Source organism: Miniopterus natalensis, chromosome 12, assembly GCF_054644295.1.
Source record: "Miniopterus natalensis isolate mMinNat1 chromosome 12, mMinNat1.hap1, whole genome shotgun sequence".
NCBI lineage: Eukaryota > Metazoa > Chordata > Mammalia > Chiroptera > Miniopteridae > Miniopterus > Miniopterus natalensis.
This window is the reverse complement of record NC_142092.1, coordinates 48,315,615-48,339,008: the sequence shown is the minus strand read 5'-3', so window position 1 is coordinate 48,339,008 and position 23,394 is coordinate 48,315,615. Positions and strand designations below refer to the sequence as shown.

Genomic DNA, 23,394 nt, shown 5'->3' with positions numbered 1-23,394 from the left:
GGTAACTGTTATTAAAGAAGATAAATGTAATGGCCTTAAACAACAGAAATAAGGATGCTGAGGAGTATGGTTTAGAATAAAGTTGAGGGCCTACTTAAATTATACCCCAACCCTAAATTGATCTCTCAGCTAAGAGTTGATTCCTAAAAGAGCAACGGTTAACTGATGGGACACATGGAATTTCTTAGTTGAATGGGGATTTTTAAGAGATGGTCAAATACCATACAATTGTTTATTGCCCCATTGTGTATCTTGTAATAGTTGTTACCTGATGAATTTTATGATTATTTTTAAGAAACGGAGTTTACTTTTCATTTGATATTACTTACTGTACATCTCCCTTTCTCTTCTGCTCCCCCCCTCCCGCAACTCACCCCAAGCATCTTTTTCTTTAAAAGTATTTAACTTGGGTTAATAGTGTATTTTTTCCCTCCTTTACACTTTAGGGTAAATATATTTAAATATCTATGCATAAACAATAATTTAAAATCCTTAAAAGGTCTTATTCAGTTGACTGATTTTTTGTTGTTGCATTAGCAGAGTGAAGATAGTCCAAGTCCCAAGAGACAGCGCCTCTCTCATTCAGTCTTTGATTATACATCAGCATCACCAGCTCCCTCACCACCAATGCGACCATGGGAGATGACATCAAATAGGCAGCCCCCTTCAGTTCGACCAAGTCAACATCACTTCTCAGGGGAACGATGCAACACACCTGCACGCAACAGAAGAAGGTTAGTCGATTACAATTTATTTCTCAAATTTTTTTCCATTGGTAGATTTTTGAGTCTTTTCTGTAGGCATTTTATAAACACATCAACACATATGTACTTGTACACTCAAACACGAAAAACGACATTACAAGTTTAGACTCCTACATAAGACTGTGAGAGTTCATATAGCTTGTGATCAACAAAGAAATTGAAAGAGGCTACAGTGATTTACCTAAAATCAATCCATACCATTATATATGAATTCAACTACCATATAGTTGAAGACTTTTTGCAGGCCAGTTTGCAATCCTGACTATGGAAAAATACATTTTATTGTTCACACGGTAAGGAAGTAAGGAGACCCAGAAATGAGCTATCTCTTCTCCACTCTCTATTTCTTCTTTATCTTCTAAGACAGTTGGGAGTGTAATTAGCTTTCTTAGTAAAAGAAAGTGTGGACTCTGTTACAAAGAGTCACTGAGGTTTCTAGTTCAACTCTCAGTCCTCTCTTTCATGGGACTTGGCCTTTGCCTTGCCTTTTCAGGGGAATACATTTCTTCCTGAGCTTCTTCCTCTTTGGTTGTTGTCTGAGGTCATAGATTTCTTCTTCCAGTGAAATAGTGCATCTTTGGGGTGGGACAACTGTTTGCATGTCCAGGTTGTTGATAACCTAAGAAATATTGTTAAATCTTGAGTTAAAAAGATTGTATGGATGGAATGTTTGTGTATCTTCAAAATCTGTATCATGAGGCCCTAACCCCCAGTGTGGCTGCAGTTGGAGATGGAGCCTCTGAAGAAGTAATTCAGATTCAATGAGGTTGTAAGGATAGGGCCTTGGTCCAAGAGAATTAGTGTTATTATAAGAAGAGATAGTAGAGAGCTCACTCTCTCTGCCATGTGAGGACACAGGGAGAAGGTAGCCACTTGCAAGCCTGGAAGAGAGCTCTTGCCAGAAACTGACCATGCTGGCACCTGGATTTTGGGCTTTAGTCTTTTTTTTTTTTTTTTTAATCCTCACCTGAGGATATTTTTTTCCATTGATTTTTAGAGTGGGAGAGATGGGGGGGAGAGAGATTGATGTGAGAGAGAGGTATCCGCTGATTGCCTCCCACATGCGTCTCAACTAGGGCCGAGGATCAAACCTGCAACCCAGATACATGCCCTTGACTGGGAATCAAACTGATGCTCTAACCACAGAGCCACACTGGCCAGGGCATGGGTCTTTAGTCTTCAGAACTGTGAGAAAATAAATTCCTGTTTATACCTCCGAGTCTGTGGTATTTTGTTTTGGCAGCCCTAGGAAACAATACTGAGGAGGTCTTAAAACCACCATTCCTTGTTCCAGATGAGACAGAATAAACCTGTTTCTGAGCTATATTCTGTTGAAACACTAAGACTTTTACATTACCTGGTGAGCATTGATACTTAATTATATGGAAATATTTAAGTAAAATAATCTGTCAACCAGGTAAAATATTTTATAGCATTAAATGTGAGTGTGAGGAAATACGGTTGGTTGTTTCAAGGTTACACCTTGAGCACATGCTGTAATCTTCCCTATTTTATGGTGGAATATATCACACATTCAGAAGAACGTGTAAAACAAGTGTATACGTAAAAGAATCCCACACAATTCTACCCAACAGGTCAGAATAGAATATTGTTAATACCTCAAAAAGCTTCCTTTCTTCCTTCCTAAAGAATAAACCCTTTCCTGTGATTTGTCATCCTTCCCTTGTTATACTTTTTAATACCTATGAATGTATTCTAAAATAGTGTAATTTTGGGTTTTGCCTGTTTTGTTTTCATTTAAATGTATTCTTTAATTTGTTTTACTAAACTTTCTGTTTTCAGTGTGGGTAACAGTAGTTCCTTTTTGCTGTGATATATTTTGTTATATTAATGTACCATAATTAATATACCCACCTGTTGTTGGGTAATGATTATGTCCAGTTTCTTACTATTATAAGGAGTGCTATTAGAAACTTTTATGTACACATTTCCTGGTGTACATGTACAAACATTTTTTTAGGTTATAATCCTAGGAATACAATTGCTAGGTCATAGGAAATGCTCTGGACTAGAAAGGGAGTGTTAAAAGTGTCTTTTTCCACATGGCAGTAGTAGCTAGCTGTGGGTTCTCAAATCTAAGAGAAGCATCATGCTCTACATTCATGATAACGTTAACAAAGGATGGATGGGGGGGGGGGGGGCACTTAGCTAGAAAACCAGCTACTGGGAATCCTGTATTCCACTCAGCAGTGTGTTACTCTCCTTAGTCCATTCTCCCTTTAATACTTCATTGTGTGCTAGATGTAAGCTTAGCTGCCAGATTTTCTTCTAGAAGCAGGCTGTGCAAACAGATGAAATATTCAACAACAGTCTAGCATAATTTCAACTACAAAGGTGATCCACACAAAAAGGCAGTTATAACAGACATTTGAGGAAAACCAACAAAGTGAAAGAAGGGCACTAAACGCAATAAAACAAAGAACTTGAAGAGACAGAACAAACAAAATAGAGTAAGTATAACATGAGAGAGATGCAAGAGGAGATTTATTATAAAAATCAACTAAAAATCTTATTGGTGCCCAGCCTGCATGCTCAGCAGTTCAGCGTCAACCTATTATCCAGGAGATCAAGGTTCGATTACGGATTAGGGCAATGCCCAGGTTGTGGGCTCAATCCCCAGCGGGGGACATGTGGGAGGCAGCCGATCAATGACTCTCTCATTGTTGATACTTCCATCTCTCTCTCCCTCTCCCTTTCTCTGAAATCAATAAAATATAAATAATTAAATAAATATTTTATTGGTAAAATTAAACAATAAATGGGCAGAAAAAGTGTTTTCATTTCTGGAAGATCAAGTGGAGGAACCTTCCCAGAGTGTGGTGTAAAAGGGCAAAATGGAAAATGTGGGAAAGGAAGTTATTATATAGCCCTGGCTGGTGTGGCTGAGTTGGTTAGAGAGTTCTGTGCACGGAAGGGTCTCTTGTTCAGTTTCCGGTCAGGGCACATACCTGGGTTGCAGATTTGATCCCCCATTGGGGTGTGTGTGAGAGGAAACCGATCAACATTTTTTTCTCTCTCTCTAAAATCAAGCATATCCTCTGGTGAGGATTAAAAATAAATTAAGGGTAAATTACTAGAAGAATAGAACTAGAATGTATAACTTCCACACAATAAAACAGATAAACAGCATACATAGAAAACTCAGTTCAACAGAAGATGGGAGGGAACAGCTTTGCACTATTTACAAGTGATGAATCTAAAACAAAATGACAAAATAAGTATCATCAGTGTCAAGTCAGCTGAAATATTTGTCCTGTCTTTTATCACTATTTCTTATTTCTAGATTTTCTCATAAAATTCTTCCTAAATGTTCTACCACAAGGCACACAGAGATTTAATGAGAGGCAATACAGGAAAATAGGAACCAGAATCATAAAGGGACTTAGAGAACTTGGATCTTAATTTGTGTTTGGTGAGTGGGGAAGTGAGAATGAGAGCAAGTGACAACAGAATAAAACAAAAAGGGCCCTTAAAGTTTGTGGGCAGGTGGAGGTTTGTTTTCAGGAGATGAGTGATGCGAGCATATATATTCTATTTTGATTTTATGTTTCACATCTTAACATCAAATAAAGACTTAAAATTGATGGTATATCATAGTTTAATTGGCAACTTTTTTCTTCTTTTTGGTGATACATAAAACAGTCCTTTAAAATACTTTTGCAGGTAGCACCCTTCTAGTTGCTATATGGGATGCTTGCTGCTGGATTCATGAATTAAAGCCAATGAGCTCTTCAAATAAGTAAAATATTTGTATGGATATAAAGATATGTTAGTTAAAGCCAGTTAGCTCTTCAAATAAGTCAATAAAATACTGGTACGTATATAAAGATATGTGTGAAAACATGAATTAGTATGCATAGATAAAATTTCTTGTTCTGTTAAAGAGACTAGAAACAGTGATGTGACTCTCATGTGGCACTGAGCACACTTGGCTTCAAAATATCAGCCACTCTGCAATTAAAGGTTCCAGGGCTCTTTGGAGAGCTGGTTAATTCAAGAACCAATGTAGGGAAAATATAAACAACAGCATATTGTGGTGCCAGATATTAAGGAAGTGCTCAAAAGGGTAAGGACATAGTAAAAGGGCACAGGAGCCAAACTGAAACTGCTCCCAGTGGACAAAGTTGAAATAATTTGAACAAAATAAAACAATAGTGTATATTATAACCAAAAGAATAAAATAAATATCCATGAGCACATACTGATTATAAATAACAGCAAACAAATAAATGGGAGAGATGCAACAGCTCTTCCTTATAGAATTCCAATTAATACATGTAGAAGAAATGAGAGGAATAGAAAATCACTATTAGAATATCCTAATGATTGCTGACACTTCATACATGCGTGCTAAAATTATCGGCAAACTTTCAGTAGAAGCAGATTAGTAATTACAAAGGGAAGAATGGTTTTGTAGTAGGGGGGTGTTGGCAGACACCAGGTTAGCCAAGTGGTCAATGATACATAAATCTGTACCAGTGATACATATTGATGTACTGTGCTCCTTACTATGATGTAGCATCCTGTCCAGTAATGTATAATCTCAGGCAGATCATGAGAAAGCATCAGACAAACCCATGTTGAGGGACATTCTGAAGTGTAAATGTCAATGTCTTCAGAGGTTTCAAGGTCATGAAAGACTGAGGAAATGTCATAGATTGGAGAAGTTAAGTAAAGGAGACAGGATAACTATATGCAATAATGAAATTCTGCATTGGATTTTGAAACAGTGAAATAGGGGGTGGGGCATTGGTGGAAAAACTGGGAAAATCTCAATACATCCTGTTTTTTAAATGATAGTGTGATACCAAGGTTTATTTCTTAATTTTGATAATTTTTCTATGCTAATGGAAGATATTAGCATGAAAGAAAGCTGGTTGAGGATTTTGTAAAAACTATACTAAAAAATTATCTCAGAAAAAAGACATTTAAAAAGTGAGTTTAAGGTGGATGGCATCGTAAATTCAATGAAGTACAATATGTAGATTTTGAAGGAAAAATGCAAAAAAAGATAGGCTAAAAATAAAGGTAGAAGAAACAGTTAATGGAGCAAGAACCTGGGGGATGGTATCAAGAGCATTGTTGAGGAGTTAATGTCACAAAAGAGCATTCCTTGTTCTAAGATTGAGCAGGTGGGAGTGAGAGGAAACAGATTTAGAGGTGCAGAGTAGGACAATTGAGAGAAAGGTGACCTGACCTCAGTACAGATTGCTGAGGTGGTTGTGTGCAGCTGTGTCTATAAGGGGGTTGTTTAGACTCTTTTACCAGTGTGGAATACATTGTAATGAGGCCTGCTGCTTTTTCAAATTGCATTGGTGCTGAGTCATTGTAAAAAGCAGTTGAGATAAATTGTGGAATTGTAGGAAAATAGAAAATGGAAGTCTAGTCAAAATATTTGTTAAATTTGTGTTAAACTATGTAGATGACTAGCACATGGAGAGTAAAAGTGGTTTCCTTTAGTAACCAGATTCTAACTAAAAATTCTGTATGTTAATGGAATATTTATGCTGACACTCTCTCAATCATTTCCATTCTCAGCATTTATTCGGTTACTGTTATATTTGCAGTTGTCAACAAATATTCTTTAGTTATTTCATGTATTTTCTTTTTTTTTAAATAAATATATCTTTATTGATTTCAGAGAGGAAGGGAGAGAGAAACATCAATGATGAGAGAGTCATTGATCGGCTGCCTCCTTCACGCCCCCCACCGGGGATTGAGCCTGCAACCGGGGCATGTGCCCTGACTGGGAATCAAACCTCGATCTCCTGGATCATAGGTTGATGCTCAACCGCTGAGCCACACCTGGCCAGGCTCATGAATTTTCAGTTGTCATTTTGGGCATATAGGAACTATGTCTTTATGTATGTTTTAGCCAAATAGACAAATGTAAAAGTTCCCACTATGCATATGTGGAACTGGCAAAGGTATATACAGGTTAAATTTTGTTATATAATGTTTATTAAAAAGGGGGGGGAATAATAAAATATGAAATTGCTGATATTTGACAATTTTTGTCTATAAAAAGCAGTTTCATACAGTTAAAAAAAATGACAGTGGTTGGCTGTTGATTTCTAAATACTTTCAGATCTGAATACCAATTTTGTTTTCCTTATTTTAAAAAAACATACATTATATTATGTAACAAGCTGATGATTGCCAGAAGGGAAGAGAGTAGAATGAAGGGCAAAAAACGTGAAGGAGATTAAGAGATACAGATTTCCAGTTTTAAAATCAGAAGGTCACAGGGATGTAATGTATGGCAATAGGGAATGTAGTCAAGAGAATTTTGATAACCTTGTATGTTGTCAGATGGTTACTAGACTTAAGGTAATCACTTCTTTAGGTATTTAATTGTTGGATAACTATTGTACACCTGTATAAGGCAATATTGTATATTAACTATTTTAATTTAATATTATTTATTTATTTTTTAAAAATATATCTTTATTGATTTCAGAGAGAGGAAAGAAGAGGGGGAGAGAGAGAGAGAGATAGAAACATCAATGCTGAGAGAGTCATTGATGGAGCCCGCAACCTGGGCATGTGCCCTGACCGGGAATAGAACCCCGATCGCCTGGATCCCAGGTGAACGCTCAACCACTGAGCCACGTCCGGCTGGGCGACTATTTTAATTTTAAAACATACTTTATTTAAATTTGTAAGTTTTTATAGCTGATGGGGAACTACAGCACTTATTTAATGTTCAAGCTTACCTTAGCATAAACTACTGATGGATTGTAAAGAAGGACAACACAGAATCCTGATACATCACAGCAGTAAACATTATAATGACCTTTCTGATATTTGCTGCGTTGCAGTCCTCCTGTCAGACGTCAGAGAGGAAGAAGGGATCGACTGTCTCGACATAATTCCATTAGTCAAGATGAAAATTATCACCATCTCCCTTATGCACAGCAGCAAGCAATAGAGGAACCTCGAGCCTTCCACCCTCCGAATGTATCCCCCCGTCTGTTACACCCTGCTGCTCATCCACCCCAGCAGAATGCAGTAATGGTTGACATACATGATCAGGTATAGTAACCGAAAGTCCAAGAAATATAGACAGTTTGGTGGCACTTTATTGAGGTGGTTTGTATTTTGTTGGTTTGGCTAACAGTTTGGTGGCACTTTATTGAGGTGGTTTGTATTTTGTTGTAAATTTCTTTTAATTTTACCTAGCAGGAAACAATTTTACCTGATATGAAGCAATTTTAAGACAAGTTCATCCTTTTTCATAAGGATTGAAATGTAAATTTTACACAGCTTCCTTAGAAGAAAGTTGAACTTTAGAAAATTAGGATCAAAATGCTTTGAAAATTTGATAAGAATGCCATACCTCTTGTGAACTTGGTTAAGGAGAAATGGACACATGTAAAGAAGTAGGAATAATTAAAAGACATATCCACACATGAGAAACAGTCACAGAATTTTTTTCAGTTGTAAAATGAAAATAGCACCTATTTCAAAAGAGATGTTGGGAGAATTGAGAGTTAATCCATTTTGAGCACTTCAGCTAGTACAAGTAGTAAGTGCTCAAGTATATTACTTCATTATTAACTATGATAATGAAATTCTATATATAACTCTGAGGAGACAAAAAGAAAACTTAAAGGAAGTTCAGAAAATGACCCAAGAATAATAGGAAAATTGGAATTACCAGAGAAGTGTGAAAGCTAATTCTAGATTACAATTAAAAAGGCACAATGACCAGATGGCTTCACAGCTGTTTTTTTAAGCTCCAAGGAACACTCATTTTAATAATAATCAAATGATTCCGGACTTTATTTTTCTTAAGGCAATTTTTGTAGTGATTTTATGAAGCCAGCATAATTCTCATACCAAAAGCAAATAAAGATGGTAATCCCCCCCAAAAACTAGAAAAAACTCTCAAATACATAAGGCTTTCTCAACAGATGTTTTAAAAATACAATCTAGCAATGTAGCAAAAGAATAATAACCTATAACCAAATAAGATTTATTCCCAAGTAAGAGGATAGTTTAATATGAAAGTATATTACGTCAAATAACAGAAGGAAAACCATACATGGTTATATCAAAAGATGTTGAAAAGTCAGTTAAAATTTAATAAAAACTGGAAAAAAACAGAATGAAAAGGAATATATTTAAGTAAAACTAACAGCAGGTATCCTAATTGGTGAGAGACAAATCAGCAACCACAGAGATGCTTACATTACTCTGTCCATTTTTATTTAATGTTACATTAGAAGTTCTACCAAATGTAGTTAAGATAATATAGTAATTAATGGATATAAAAAATTTTAAAAATAATTCTTTCTTACCCTCATAAAATTGTAGAAGAAGACACAGATTCTGCTTTGAAAGATTTTGATATGGTGCCTAAATACAAATTAAATGTACAGAAAGCAGAAATTTATTTTGATCAATTGATGAGTAGATACAATATGTTATATCCATACAATGAATATTACTAAAAAAATAATAAAGTACCAGTTCATGCTATACCATGGGTTAATGTTGAAAACATGCTAAGTTAAAGGGGCCAGTCTTGGAAGGCCATAGATTATTGTAGATTCCATTTATATGAAATGTCTAGAATAGGCAAGTTCATAGAAACAGAAAGTAGGAATAAACAGTGATTACTTATTAATAGAAAAGTAGAATAAATAATTTCTTCATACCATGGAATGTAATATTACAAAGATTTAATTAGAATTATGCCAGGAATGTGAACAATATCTGCAAGATACTGAGCAAAGGAGGCAAAATCGAGGGGACAGTGTTATGTCCCATTTTGTAAACCATGATTAAATATGTGTATGTTGGACTATATGAACACAAAGAAAAATATGAAATATATATACTGGACTTGGGGTGTGTGCGCTAAAGTGAAGGGAACAGGAAGGTGGTTAAGGATGGAATTAAAGAAAGAAAAGGAAAAGACTCAGAAGAGGTGAGATCTCATTTAAGACAAATTATATGTTGGGTGTATATTAATGAGAAATGAAACAATTACGTATGTATATATTAGAACAATCCAAGATATAGAAAACGTTAACAATAGCCATGGCAGAAATTAAAGAAATGATAAAATGCCTGTTTTTAGAAATGACATCTGAATTGTCTAATCTCTTAAGAACCGATAATTTATTAAGTTCCAGTTAAAAGTATTCCAGATCATAGTAAAAGAAAGCTTCCAAGTATATTTTATGAAGCTTGCATAACCTTAATAATGAAATCTCATAGACAGTAAGACAAAACTGTCAACTAGTTTCCCTTTTGAATACAGATGCAGATGTTTTAAAAATAAATTATAGCTAGTGATGTAAAAGAATATTAGAATTATTGAAAGAATTAATGTTAGAGTTTATTCTGGAAATGGAGCATAAGTTCAACATTAGGAAGTCTTTCAAGGGGATTAATTCCAATATACTGAGAAAATATTTTGTTAATAAATGGAAATATATATATAATGTAGTCATTTCTGTAGTCAAAGGTCTTAAATGAAAATAGAGAAAAATAATCTATTGATAATGTAACAAAACCCACAAACTTAAAAGAGAAAGAGAACTTGGAGGAATAAATTTAGTAATATCTTTATGAAGAAAACTAATTTTTTGAAGGGTAGTACCATAGTATTGAACATGTGGTGGCATAATGTTCTAGTGGAAACAACCTTAATAAAAAATTATGTGTCCTTTGTAAAATAACATAACCTTTAACACAAATTAATATAAATCAGGATATCAGTGGGGTTTCAAACTGGTTAAAATTATGAGTTTATTTACATAAGAATAAGTGTGTAAAGATGGCCAAAAAATAAAATGAGAAGAAAGTATGGTAATGAAAAGAATTTGTCTTATTAGATATTAACCTTTGTAATAAGATACTATATAGTTATTGAAACAGCACAAATTTGTCATGAAATGGATACTGGTGTATGTGGGATGTTACTAAATGGGAAAATGATGGTATTTCAGTTCAGAGGGAAAAGGATGGTTTAATAAACGGAACAAGTATAATTGTAAGGAAAAATTAGAGCTTTGCTTTACAGTATTAACAAAAATACTTTAGTTGGAGTATAAATTAAATATAAAAAATAAAAGTATTAGAAAGTTTAGGAGCATACATGTACAGGGTGGGGCAAAAGTAGGTTTATAGTTGTTCATATGGAAAATAATACAATAATTAATAAATGTTCCAAGAATAAACTGTTTCACTTACAACTGTAAACCTCCTTTTGCACCACCCTGTATAACTTCATAAAGGAAACTACAAAAGCTACACTTAAACTACATTCAATAAATAGATTATGGAAGAAAAATTTTCATTAAAGCATTTAGCTTTAAAAGATAAAACATAGACTGGGAAGTTTTTTTGATTTTTTTTTTTTTTTTTTTTAGGTTTTACACATGGCAAGCAATAGGTGCTTATTTCTGTTTTTTAAATTTTCTTTTTTATTGAATTTATTGGGGTGACATTGGTTTGCAAAGCCATACAGGTTTCACATGTACAACTCAAAACATCATCTGCACACTGCATCATGCACCCACTGCCCAATAGGTGCTTATTTCTAATTTTAAAAAAAACGATAAGTGAATGTACATACAATGTAATAGAAAATGGGCATTGAGCAAAGGATATAGATTACTTACAGAAAAAGAAATCTGAATGGTTAATAAACATATTTTAAAATGTTCAGCCTCTCTAATCAGAGAAGTGCAAATATAAAGCAAGTATGTTGATACTGTTTTTTTCATTCTTCAGGTAACCCAAGTATATCTACATTGAGTGTAGGTGTTGGGATTGTAACTTACTCCATCCAGCTATTTGCAAAAGTTTAAAATACATTTATCCTTTTTTAAAAAAGAAAAAAAAAGTTTTTCTTTATTTTAGAGACAGGAAGTGAGAGGGGGAGAGAGAAACATTGATGTGAGAAAAATCCATCCACTGCCTCTTGCATGCACACCCCCTAGTGGGCATTGAGTCCACAACCCTGACATGTGCCCTGACTGGGAATCCAACCAGCGACCTTTTAGTGCATGGGACAACACTCGACCAACTGGCCACACTGGCCAGAGCAATACATTTATCCTTTTACCCAGTAATAACTCTGAAACAAATAAAGCTACTAATATGTAAGAATATATATTCAATGATATTTTTTTAAATTGTATTTATATTGGCAAAAGAGTGAAAACTTGAATGTCCATTATTAGAGGAATGATAGAACTGTGTTAAGTGAGTTTACTTGAAAATCTGGCTAGTATCAAAAAGAATGATTACATTTAACTCACTTGAAAAGATATCTATCAATTGAAAAATAAGTTGCAGGGTAATATGATCTCATTTCTATTAAGAAAACAAAAATAAACATGATGACAATTTGTAGGTAATCATGCTTGTGTATGTTCGTAGGCTCATGGAGAAAGATGTGAAGGATATGTTATTAACATTGTCCTAGGATAAGTAGAATGAGAATAAGACTGACCAAAAGAGAAGGAAATTATTTAACTTTTAAAAATACTGTTCTTTGTTGTTTCTCTAGTTGCAATGAAACAAAAATTTTTTTCCTGTTGGATGTGGCCAGGTATTAGAAGATGAAAGCTGTCCTTTTCCCAAGTTTTCTCTTTAGAAAAGTTTTTAGTAGTCTAGAAGAGTTAAAATAGCAACTGATTCTTTTCCTGGACTTTTTAGGAAATCTTTTTGAAGGAAGAGTTTAAGTTTATTCCAAGTTCTGTGGGCATCATATACTACTCTTGAAACAGACAGCTTTTCTATCCAATGACATAGAATAGTTTAGTTGAAACTGTTGAAGAAATACATTGTGAAAATCTGTGTACCTGAGAATCAATAAATGACCAGATTTTGATTTTTAATAGTTGATGTTTTATCCAGACAACCAAAATTTTAATGTTTTGTTTTTCTTTCCTAATAGCTCCATCAGGGCACAGTCCCTGTTTCTTATACAGTAACAACAGTGGCACCACATGGGATTCCGCTCTGCACAGGCCAGCACATCCCTGCATGCAGTACACAACAGGTCCCAGGATGCTCTGTGGTTTTCAGTGGACAGCACCTCCCTGTCTGTAGTGTGCCTCCTCCAGTAAGTCTGTGCAATCCCTCTTTTTTTTTTTTAAAAAAAAAAAAATATATCTTTATTGATTTGAGAGGAGAGGAGAGGCAGAGACAGAGATAGAGACATCAATGATGAGAGTCACTGATAGGCTAGCCCGCAACCCGGGCATGTGCCCTGACCGGGAATCGAACCCTGATCGCCTAGGATCCTAGGTCGATGCTCAACCACTGAGCCAAGCCCGGCCGGGCATGTGCAGTCCCTCTTTAGAATGGCTAAGTGTGTTATATAAGTAAACAAAATTTAAGAGACTGCCTTCTGTAGCTTTTCACTTCCAACTAAAAAAGGCTATTTTATTGCAGTGGCAATCTCAATAGCTTTGTTATAGTAACAGTTTAATAAAATTAGCTTTAAATTTTGATATATTTTTACATTAATTAAATTATACATATTTGAATATCCTGAAGGTCAAAGCATGTTCCTTTGTATATCAGCACAGTTATAATTAAATCTTAATTTAGGTTGGCTGTGGAGTATTAACATAGGATATTGGACTTGTTAGTAATAAAGTCTAGTTAGTGATCAGCAGTAATAGTCTCAGAAGTTAATGGGATTTAACAGGCACTTCAAGTGCTTGGTCTATTTATTCCTCAGTATAAGAAGCCTGTGATGAAAATGGTATCCCTCATTTTCTAGATGATGAAATGAAAATGACTTGCTTACAGAGACAGTATGAGAGAACAGGGATTTACACCCACTTCTTTCTGCCTTTTAAACTTAATCTTTTAATCTACCAACCCTCCCTCCCCCCCATCCATCCAGTGTCTCTATTTCACAAATGGGGTTGCTGAAATCCAAGAGATTTAAATTACTTGTCTAAGGTCAATTATGTTTTCAAAGTAAAGCACTTTGCTAAATTTATTAATACAACCCTAATACGTTTGTTTGAATGTGGGATTAAAATGAACACACATCAACAAATACCAGCCCAATTTAACAGAATAATTTACCCAAGCTTGGTTTCTCAGTTATTGAGAAGACCATAAATCACTTAGTTGTGAATTGGGCTCCTATAAATATAAAAATCTTAGAAATAAAAAATTTCTACAAGATTAAAAAAGAGAGCTTCTTGGAAAGCAGTATCTGCCGCATCTTAAACCAAGTAGAGAGAGATTCCTCCCATTTCATAGTTAATAAGGCTAAAGTAAAAGTTAGGTGTTTTGACTGGTTTGTAAGAACTATATAAGATACAGAATAATTACTAGTTACCAGTATTTTACTAATAGTTACAAACATACACTAATATTTCATAGTTAATATAGGTTATTAAAACATTCTGGTTCGATTTGGGGGGATATGGCAATAGCATCTCGGTTTCTCTTACAGATGCTGCAGGCGTGTTCCGTTCAGCACTTACCGGTCCCATATGCTGCATTCCCGCCCCTTATTTCTAGTGACCCATTTCTTTTACATCCTCCTCACCTTTCTCCTCATCATCCTCCTCATTTGCCACCCCCAGGCCAGTTTGTCCCTTTCCAAACACAGCAATCACGATCGGTAGGTATTTTCTACTTTTATGTCTTTAATATTCACAGAATATTTAGACCTCAAAGGTAGATTAATTTAGTAGATATAAGTTGTTACCATTTAAAAACTATGCCTTGGGCATTCTTCTGGTTCTTAAAAGAATTAAGGAATCCAAAGGCATACAAATTAATATAGGTAAATTAATCGAGAGTTATCTTGGTTTCTTAAATTTCTAGTTATTTTATGTAACTTGTGTGACTTAAATATGTTCCTCATGTCTGCAATCCTTCAGGAAGTAAATGTGAAGAAAAAGTCAGTTTTCCTGTTTTTTTCCTTTTATGTATTTCTAAAATGGAAAATGAAAATATTATAAAATTGTCTATACTTGTTAGAATAATTTAAATTCATTTAGGCAAGTAAAGTAATCCTCTGAGCCTCAATTGGTTGTTATGAAGCCTGTTTTTCTACTCTGTTCTTATGAAAGGTAGATGAGATAGTCTGTTAACATAGTTAATTCTGTCCTGGGACTGGAATATAGCTGAGAGGCACAGGAAGAAGGCCCAGTTGTTTTGGGATTGCCCAAGTTGAACATCTGAATATCAGGCATTACGAGAATAGGAGAGAGATCATGTGAAAATGGTTAGAGTTTAAGATTTCAGCCCTGTGAAAGGAACTTGACAATCTGTTCTGGTAGAGCCTAACCATCCTTTACTAAGGGTTTATGTACCATGCTGGGGCACAGGCAGGGAAGAACCTACCTGGCTGCTCTCCTGAAACTATAGAAGCCAATTATGACAGAAGTTTCATCCAAAAAGTTAAAACTACTTCTACAAGAAAATCTTTTATTAGAATTGGGACAGAATTCATGCCAGGTTGTTCCTTAGCTTCCAGTACCTGGGAATTCAAAGTTAAAACAAAATTTGACCATCACTCATATCTGAATTTGGAATTATTTAAAAGGTCCAGTCACATAGCCAAATCAGAACTTGTGTTGTCATAGTGTCAGCACTTGTGATTTCTTTCAAGCATGTATAAACTTTCAAATTAAAGTGTTAGTAATTGTATTTGAGTAATATTCTCTATAACTGAGGGAGGAAGTCAGACTAACATTTAAGAATATGCTGAAAACATCAATACAAAATGTGTACACAAATGTCCTTAGCATTATTCCTAATAGCCAAAAAATAGAAACAGTGCAAATGCCTATCAGCTGATGAATGAGTAAACAAAGCATGGTGTATCTATACATTGGATTATTATTCAACCATAAAAAGTAGTGAAGTGTTGATACACAGATTACAAGATGATGAGCCTTGAAAACATTATGCTAAATGAAAGAAGCCAGATACAAGGGCCATAATATTATGTGGTTCTGTATATATGAAATGTCCAGAATAGGCAAATCTATAGAAATGGAATGTAGATTAGTTGTTGTCCAGGGCTTGGGGAGGACTGAGGAGAAATGGGTAGTGGACTGACTAATGAGGGGGTAAGGGGAGAGGAATGTTCTGGAATTAGTGGTGAATATACAAAAATGAATTGTACTCCTTAAGGTGTATTTTACAGTATGTGAATTATATCTCAAGAAGCTACTTTTTAAAAATTCCACATGCTATGTGCTTACATACACTGTGTTCTATGTGTTACTTATATATTGTCTCAGTGGTTTCAGCACACTTTCAAAATAGGCTGTGAAAGTATCGGTTCTGTAGATGACAATATTGAGGTTCGAATTAAGTAATTTATCTAAGTCACATGGCTAATTAGTGACAGCACCAAGAATCTATCTGATGTCAAAACCCATAAACTTTCTACTACAGCGTAATGCCTACTATATCTTAACCCATTTAGCCCTGGTGCTGATTTATAAATAGGTATACACAGTGTTCAACTTCATGTTAAGTGTTAAGTGTCTGAAAATCCTGTGAGTAGGTCAGTGTACCGTATGTGTTTTAAGTAATTTTAGTCATGCAGTTGGCTTACTACATGACTCTTTGCCTTTCCTTCTCTCATCTTAAGAGAAGGCTGAAACAGTAAAAGAAATGTATCCTTTAATGAATAGTGGAAATGTTTAATGACATATTTTGGAGACTTTTCTTATTGAAATTCAATTAAAGGCAAGAAGATTTTACTCTGTCCACGTGTATGAATTTAGGTTCATGTGAACATCAAGAAATGTATGACTTTAAAAATATTGGGGGTGTGTGATTTTTATTATTATAGCAACATATCTAAACACTGGAAGTACATTAGTTTGCTTTTTTCCCCCCCTCAGCCTCTGCAAAGGATAGAAAATGAAGTGGAACTCTTAGGAGAACATCTTCCAGTAGGAGGTTTTACTTACCCTCCCTCAGCCCATCCCCCAACATTACCTCCATCAGCTCCTTTGCAGTTCTTAACACATGATCCTTTGCATCAAGAGGTGTCCTTTGGAGTAGTAAGTTTCCACTCAATGTTATTTATTTTTTGCTTTGATAACTTGCTTGTTTTGAGTTCAGTTTCAATGTAACTCTGCATGTTTAGAATTTTATATTGTTGAAATCATTGGTGTTGGAAAATTGTATTTAGAAACATACCTATGTTTTAAACTTAGTTATTGCATCTATGTGAACATTTAAGAAATAGTAAATACCACTTGAACATTAAAGAACTTTCTAGGCTTTTTTTTTTTTTTTTTTTTAAGAGACTTTGACAGATTAAATATTTATAAAGGTAAATGATCTTAACTTGTTTCAACATTTTTTCTCCTACAGCCTTATCCTCCATTTATGCCTCGGAGGCTCACAGGACGTAGTAGATACCGATCCCAGCAGCCAATACCACCTCCCCCTTATCATCCCAGCTTACTACCATACGTGTTGTAAGTTCTTTCTTATTTTAATGAGTCCTAAATTTTGACATTCTTGAGATTCTCTTTCCTTTATGAGTATCTTCTATGTGGTGTATAATTTAGAGAGTGTTAGATATTTTTTTTTATTTAATGTTAAGGGGTTGGGGTATGGGACCATTTAAGGGTGAAAGAAAGAGTCAAGGACAAGAGAGAAGTAGGGGAAGAAATTTGTGAGCCAGAAAATAGGTTTACCAAATTTAAAGGTAGAAAAGTTTAAAATTTTTGCAACTTTTACAACTGGCATCACTAGCTGTCTTCTTTGATTATCCAGCTTTTGATGCCACTGCTTCTCTCAAGGGAAGAGAGAAAGATAAGATTTCTGTGCCTTAGAAATACTCTGTTAGAGGTCCTGGCTGGTTAGAGCATTGTCTCATTAGGCCAAGGTTGCAGGTTCAATCCCCAGTCAGGGCACATACAAGAAGTAACCAATAGCCTGGCTGGGTGTGGCTCAGCAGTTGAGCATCGACCTCTAGGATCCAGGAGATCACGGTTCGATTCCTGGTCAGGGCACATGCCCCAGTTACAGGCTCAATCCCCAGCAGGGGGCATGCAGGAAGCAACCAATCAATGACACTCTCATCATTGATATTTCTCTCTCTCTCCCCCTCTCCCTTCCTCTCTCTGAAATCAATAAAAATAAAAAATAAAAATAAGAAGTAACCAATAAATGCAGAAGTGAGTGGAACAACAAGTCAGTGTTTAAAAAAGAAAGAAAAAGAAATACTGTTAGGATTAAGTTTGTAACAGAAGCACCCATGGGTTAAACATGATAGTTCTTTATTTCTCTCTCATGTAACGAAGTTCAGAAGTAGGCAATTCAGGTATGGTTTGTTTAGCCCCATAGCTCTAAGGAATGGTTCTGCCATCCTGTTGCTTCCTGTGAAATAGTTCTCAGGTTCCAGCTATCACGTCCACATTCCAGCCAGTAAAAATGAAAGTGGGTCTCTCTGCCTACCTGCCTCCTCTCAGAGATACTTTCTAGAAGTTGTACGTATTACTCCTGCCAAATCCCATTGGCCAGAATTTAGACTTATGTCTATAACTACCTGCTAGGAAATCTAGAAAATGTTGTCTTAGGGTCAGGTGCTTCTATTACACTATTTTGATTATTGTAGTCTTAAATCAGATAGGATGTCTCCCAACTTAGTTCTTAAAATGAACCATATAAATTTCAAAATCAGCAAATTAGTTTCTACTTTAAAAAAGGCTTGCTGAAGCAGCACAGTTTACAATAGCTAAGATCTGGAAACAGCCCAAGTGCCTATCAGTAGATGAGTGGATAAAAAAGCTGTGGGATATTTACACCATGGAATACTATGGTGTAAAGAAGAAGAATCTCGTACCCTTTGGGACAGTGTGGATGGACCTGGAGAGTATTATGCTAAGTGAAATAAGCCAGGCAGGGAAAGACAAATATCACATGATCTCGCTTATATGTGGAATCTAAAGAACTTAATAAACTGATGAACAGAATAGATTCAATGACATGGAAGCATAGATGTGACTGACGAATGTCAGAGGGATGGAGGAGGGCAGGTAGGTGGAGGGGGAGAGAGTAACCAAAGAATTTATATGCATATATGCACAACCCAAGGACACGGACAATGATGGGGAGAGGGACTGGGGAGGGGGAAGGGACGGGGTGGAACGGGTCATTGGGGAGAAAAAGGGACATCTGTAATATTTTAAACAAAAATTAAAAAAAAATTTTTTAAAAAGGCTTGCTGAGGTTTTGGTAGGGTTTGCATGAAATCTGTAGATCAGTTTTGGGAGAAAATTGACACCTTAATATTGACTTGTCAAATTACAGAGTATATTTTTCTATTCTTTTAAAGTTTATCCTAACAGTATTTTTACAGTTTTTATTATATAGGTCTTGCATATGTTTTGTTGAATTCATTCCTAATATTTTATGTGAATGATATTTTTTTAAGTGTCAGTTTTTAATTGTTTATTGTTAGTGAAGGCAGTTTTTTTAAAGGGTTGCCACTGATTAAGCCTGACCATCTGTCCCTGTAGCACTGTCCTTGTTCTTCCTGTTCATAGAAGTAATGTATCAATGCTAGTGTTGATTATTTTCACTGCAGATCAATGCTTCCAGTGCCACCTGCAGTAGGCCCAACTTTCAGCTTCGAATTGGATGTGGAAGATGGAGAAGTAGAAAATTACGAGGTGAGTAGGTGAACTTTGAGTTAAGTTGGGGAGTATTGTGTGCATAAAATGTATTCTACTCAACTCATTCATCTAATTAAACAGTATTAGGTGAATCCATTGTACATCTCAAGATACAAATACGTTTAAAAAAAGTGTAGCACCCTTAAGGATATTTTGTCATGTACCACACAGCTCTGATAATGAGACAGACTTTTGGTGCTCTATTAGAATTACATACAACTCGTGTGGGAGAATGTAAATGAGAAAACAGTGAATTATGAATAGATGTTCTCAAAGATTTTGTGGAAGACAGAGATGTTTGAGCTGGTTCTTGAAGAATGGGAAAACTTTTTTGTGCATAAGATTGAGGCAGGAAAGTGCTGGGTATTCTTGAGGAACTGCATACAGTCTGTGGCTAACGTGAGATTTGATTGGAAAGCTCAACTGGTTGTCCTTGAGTGTCCTGCTAGAGAACACTAGGAGGAACATCACAAACACAATCTTAAAGCACCTTTGTTTTGTTTTCTAAATGCTTGTGGAAGAGATCAGGCCAAATACTATCCTTCTGTAATTTTCAAAATGCCATTATATCACTTGCTTTCTACATATATAATCACACTGCAACGTCCTTTGGCTTCGATTCCCAGATTTCTTGAGAGAGAAAGGTGCTATAATAATTTCCTGATTTTTGTTTCTAGAACACTGTGTTAGTTTTGTACAGAGCAGTAAGAAAAGGAGTTGGGCTCTAGCCAGTTTTGCTCAGTGGTTAGATCATGGGCCTGTGGACCGAAGGATCCCAGGTTTGATTCCTGTCATGCATGTACCTTGGTTGCAGGGTCTATCCCTGGCCCGAGTCGGGGTGTGTACCAATCAGTGTCTCTCTCTCATATCGGTGTTTCTCTCTCTTCCATTCTCTCTAAAAAAAGATCAATGGAAAAACATATCCTTGGGCGAGGATTAACAAAACAAAAAAAAGAGAAAAGAAAAGGAATTCATTATCTTTTAGGTATTCTGCACTAAAATTAAGTCTTATTTCATGCTCTAAAAGGACAGCTCTTTGGTAAATGGATTATATACATACCAATGGGAAAAACAGTGATACTATCCCAATGTAAGAAAAATATTTTGTATTTGGCATTGGAATCCCTTTCTAAACTGTATTTTGGATTTAATATGTTTGATCTTCTGCAAAGTCATACTTTAATCCAATTGAGAAAATCTTGCTTGCTTTTCTGGTTTTATCTCAGAGAGTATGCACACCTATAACACTCCCTAGTCCAGAGTGCTCACCATTTTTTGAGTCTACCCTATACATTGTTGCCTATGTGCTTTAACTCCCTTGATCTTTCTGCCTAATTACTTTTTCCCCTTCCTCTACATTTTGAAACATAGCCATCAAACTACATCTGTGAAAGGCATTTCTAGTCCGTTATCAGATCTAAATGTCTCTCTCCATCCTTTTTGTTCTTATAATGCCATATAGAATAATCATGCCCCACCTTCAGTTGTCTTGCCTGCTGGGTCATGTAAATTGTTGAGGGCTTGATTATCATTACATTGTCCTTTCAGTAAGGGCTTAATGAACATATCTTATTGAATATAAGTGTCATATTTGTGTTAGTTGACCTAAGTGTCCTATAGTATGTACAGTAGAGGAATAATAGATAGAGATAAGCTATATCATAAATTTTATATGCTAATTGTAATCAGCACCAATTAAATTTAACAATTTACTATCCTAGCATTTAGAAGGACTTAGGGGCATTCATGTTTACAAAGGGGGAGCAATTTATTTTAGGTGACCCAGTTCTTCAAAAGAAGCTGTATGTACCAAAAGCAGTGTTGTGGCATCATCGTATTAAAACATAGCTATCACAGCATTAGTTACTGAGATTTTTTTTGAGAAATTGTTCTGCTCAATACCTGTCGTCTTTTTTTTGTTACCCGTTCTCTTAACTCTGTGGCAGCCTGTAAAGGGGGAAAGCAGCACATAAAGGGCTGTCTGATTTTAGAATAAAGCAAATGAATAATTAGAGCCATTGAAAACTGGGAGAAAGGAGGTACTTATATAAAATCAGTAAGCAAAATAGCTGCAATTCATTGAAACATCAGCTATGCTAAAATTCATTAATTCATAGTGATACTTAAAAAAAAAAAAAAACCCAAAACCTCAGTGTTCTTATTCGTCCTGCACTATATATATGAGTTATACTACTGAATGTAGTTTGGTATGGGGTAATGCTCAGCATAGAAGTATTTCATCTAATAGATGAAGAAAGAATGATAGAATTAGAATATGACCATTTTGCCATCTTTAATAATTAATGAATCTAGGTAATCCTCCATCAGTGGCTGCTAACGTAACAACTAGGTATGATGAGCTATGATCAAAATACTCAAATCCACCAATTTATAGGAAATACAGGGGACAGGGAAACTCAAGTCAGGGTGGGGAGGTTCAGTCAAAATTCAGTCTGGGCATTTCTACAGGCCATTGACTTGTTTTTGTCAATAAATACAAAATTTAAAAAACGATACTTGACATATCAAACAATGGGAATACATGGATTTATTTGGATCCTGATTTGAATATTCTTACAAGTATTTTGAAAGTAATTGAAACCGTCAGGCATTTGACAAAGAATTATAAGGTGTGATGATGATGTGATTTTATTCTTTTAAAAAAAAAATTTTGTTTTTTAAAGTGGTGGTTTTCAACCTGGGGATAGTTTTATCCCCAAGAGGATATTTAGCAACATCCTGAGATATTTTTTAGTTATTACAATGCGGGGGGGGCTGTTACTGGCATTTAGCAGAGAACAGCCCCACATGATAAAATTTTATTCAGCCCAAAATGTCAAAAAGGTTGCAGTTGACAGACTGTTTTAAAGATACACAACAGAACTATTTTATTAATGAAATACCATGTTTTAGTTTTCTTTGAAAAATAATCTGGTGTTTAATAGGTGAAATAAAATTAGCCATGGATTGTTGAGCCTGAGTAATGGGCATATGGAATTTCATTATACTGTATCTCTTCTTTTGTATGTATTTAAAATTTTCCACAATAAAAACAGTTTTTAAAAAATTACTACAATAGAAAAATTTAAAGAAAATTAAAATATGTCTCCTTTTCCATCAATAGGCCCTTTTAAACCTGGCAGAGCGACTAGGAGAGGCTAAGCCACGAGGACTGACTAAAGCAGATATTGAACAACTTCCTTCTTATCGGTTCAATCCTAACAACCACCAGTCAGAACAGACTTTGTAAGTACATTTTTCTGACATCACTCTGTGTTAAATTTCCTTTTCTACCTTTATGAAATAAAAGCTTGAGAGTCACAGATAAAGATAAGTAACCTCTTTTTCATACTTTAGGCCTATGTTGTCTAGTTAGGTAGCAGCTAGTCACATGGGCTGTTGAAATAAAATTAAAAGTTAAATTTCTTAGTAGCACTAGCTAGTGATGCTGTATTGGAAGACGTAGAACATTTCTTTCACTTTAGAAAGTTCTATTGGAGAGCGCTGTTCTGGGTTTTTAGGTTTCCTGGAAATTTTTTGGTTTCTAATTCAAACGGCAATATTTTATATATGATTAAAAAGTCTCATACATGTAAGGTTTAAGGTTTTTACCTAAAGATTCTGCTTATTATAGTATCTTCTTTATAGCATAAACTATACTGAGATATAATTCACATTTATATTGGTTCTATAGTACATTCAGAGTTTTGCAACCATCTTCACAAGCAAATTTATATCATTTTCATCACCCCAAGAAGAAACTCCTTACCCATTAGCAGCCACTCCCCATTTCTTTCCAAACCTCTTCACCCTGACACAAACCTGAATTAATTTTCTTTAATCTCTATAGATTTGCCTATTCTGGACATTTCATGTAAATGGGATCATATAATATATGGTCTTTTGAGTCTGGCTTCTTTCACTTAGCTTGTGTTCAAGGTTCATCATGTCATAACTTG

At 35.1% G+C, this 23,394-nt stretch overlaps 1 protein-coding gene across 3 annotated transcripts in view; it reads left to right on the top strand.

The window, feature by feature from the left end:
* The window catches only part of RNF38 (ring finger protein 38), a 62,748-nt gene that overhangs the window by 31,131 nt on the left and 8,223 nt on the right, over window positions 1-23,394 (top strand). For all 3 annotated transcript variants that reach the window (XM_016222849.2, XM_016222847.2, XM_016222848.2), the window contains 8 exons: window positions 541-734; window positions 7,607-7,820; window positions 12,706-12,873; window positions 14,230-14,400; window positions 16,646-16,807; window positions 17,124-17,230; window positions 19,348-19,432; window positions 22,560-22,681. In XM_016222849.2, the coding sequence (XP_016078335.1) occupies window positions 628-734; window positions 7,607-7,820; window positions 12,706-12,873; window positions 14,230-14,400; window positions 16,646-16,807; window positions 17,124-17,230; window positions 19,348-19,432; window positions 22,560-22,681 (1,136 nt within the window). In that variant the 5' untranslated portion in view covers window positions 541-627. The remainder of the gene's footprint in view (window positions 1-540; window positions 735-7,606; window positions 7,821-12,705; window positions 12,874-14,229; window positions 14,401-16,645; window positions 16,808-17,123; window positions 17,231-19,347; window positions 19,433-22,559; window positions 22,682-23,394) is intronic.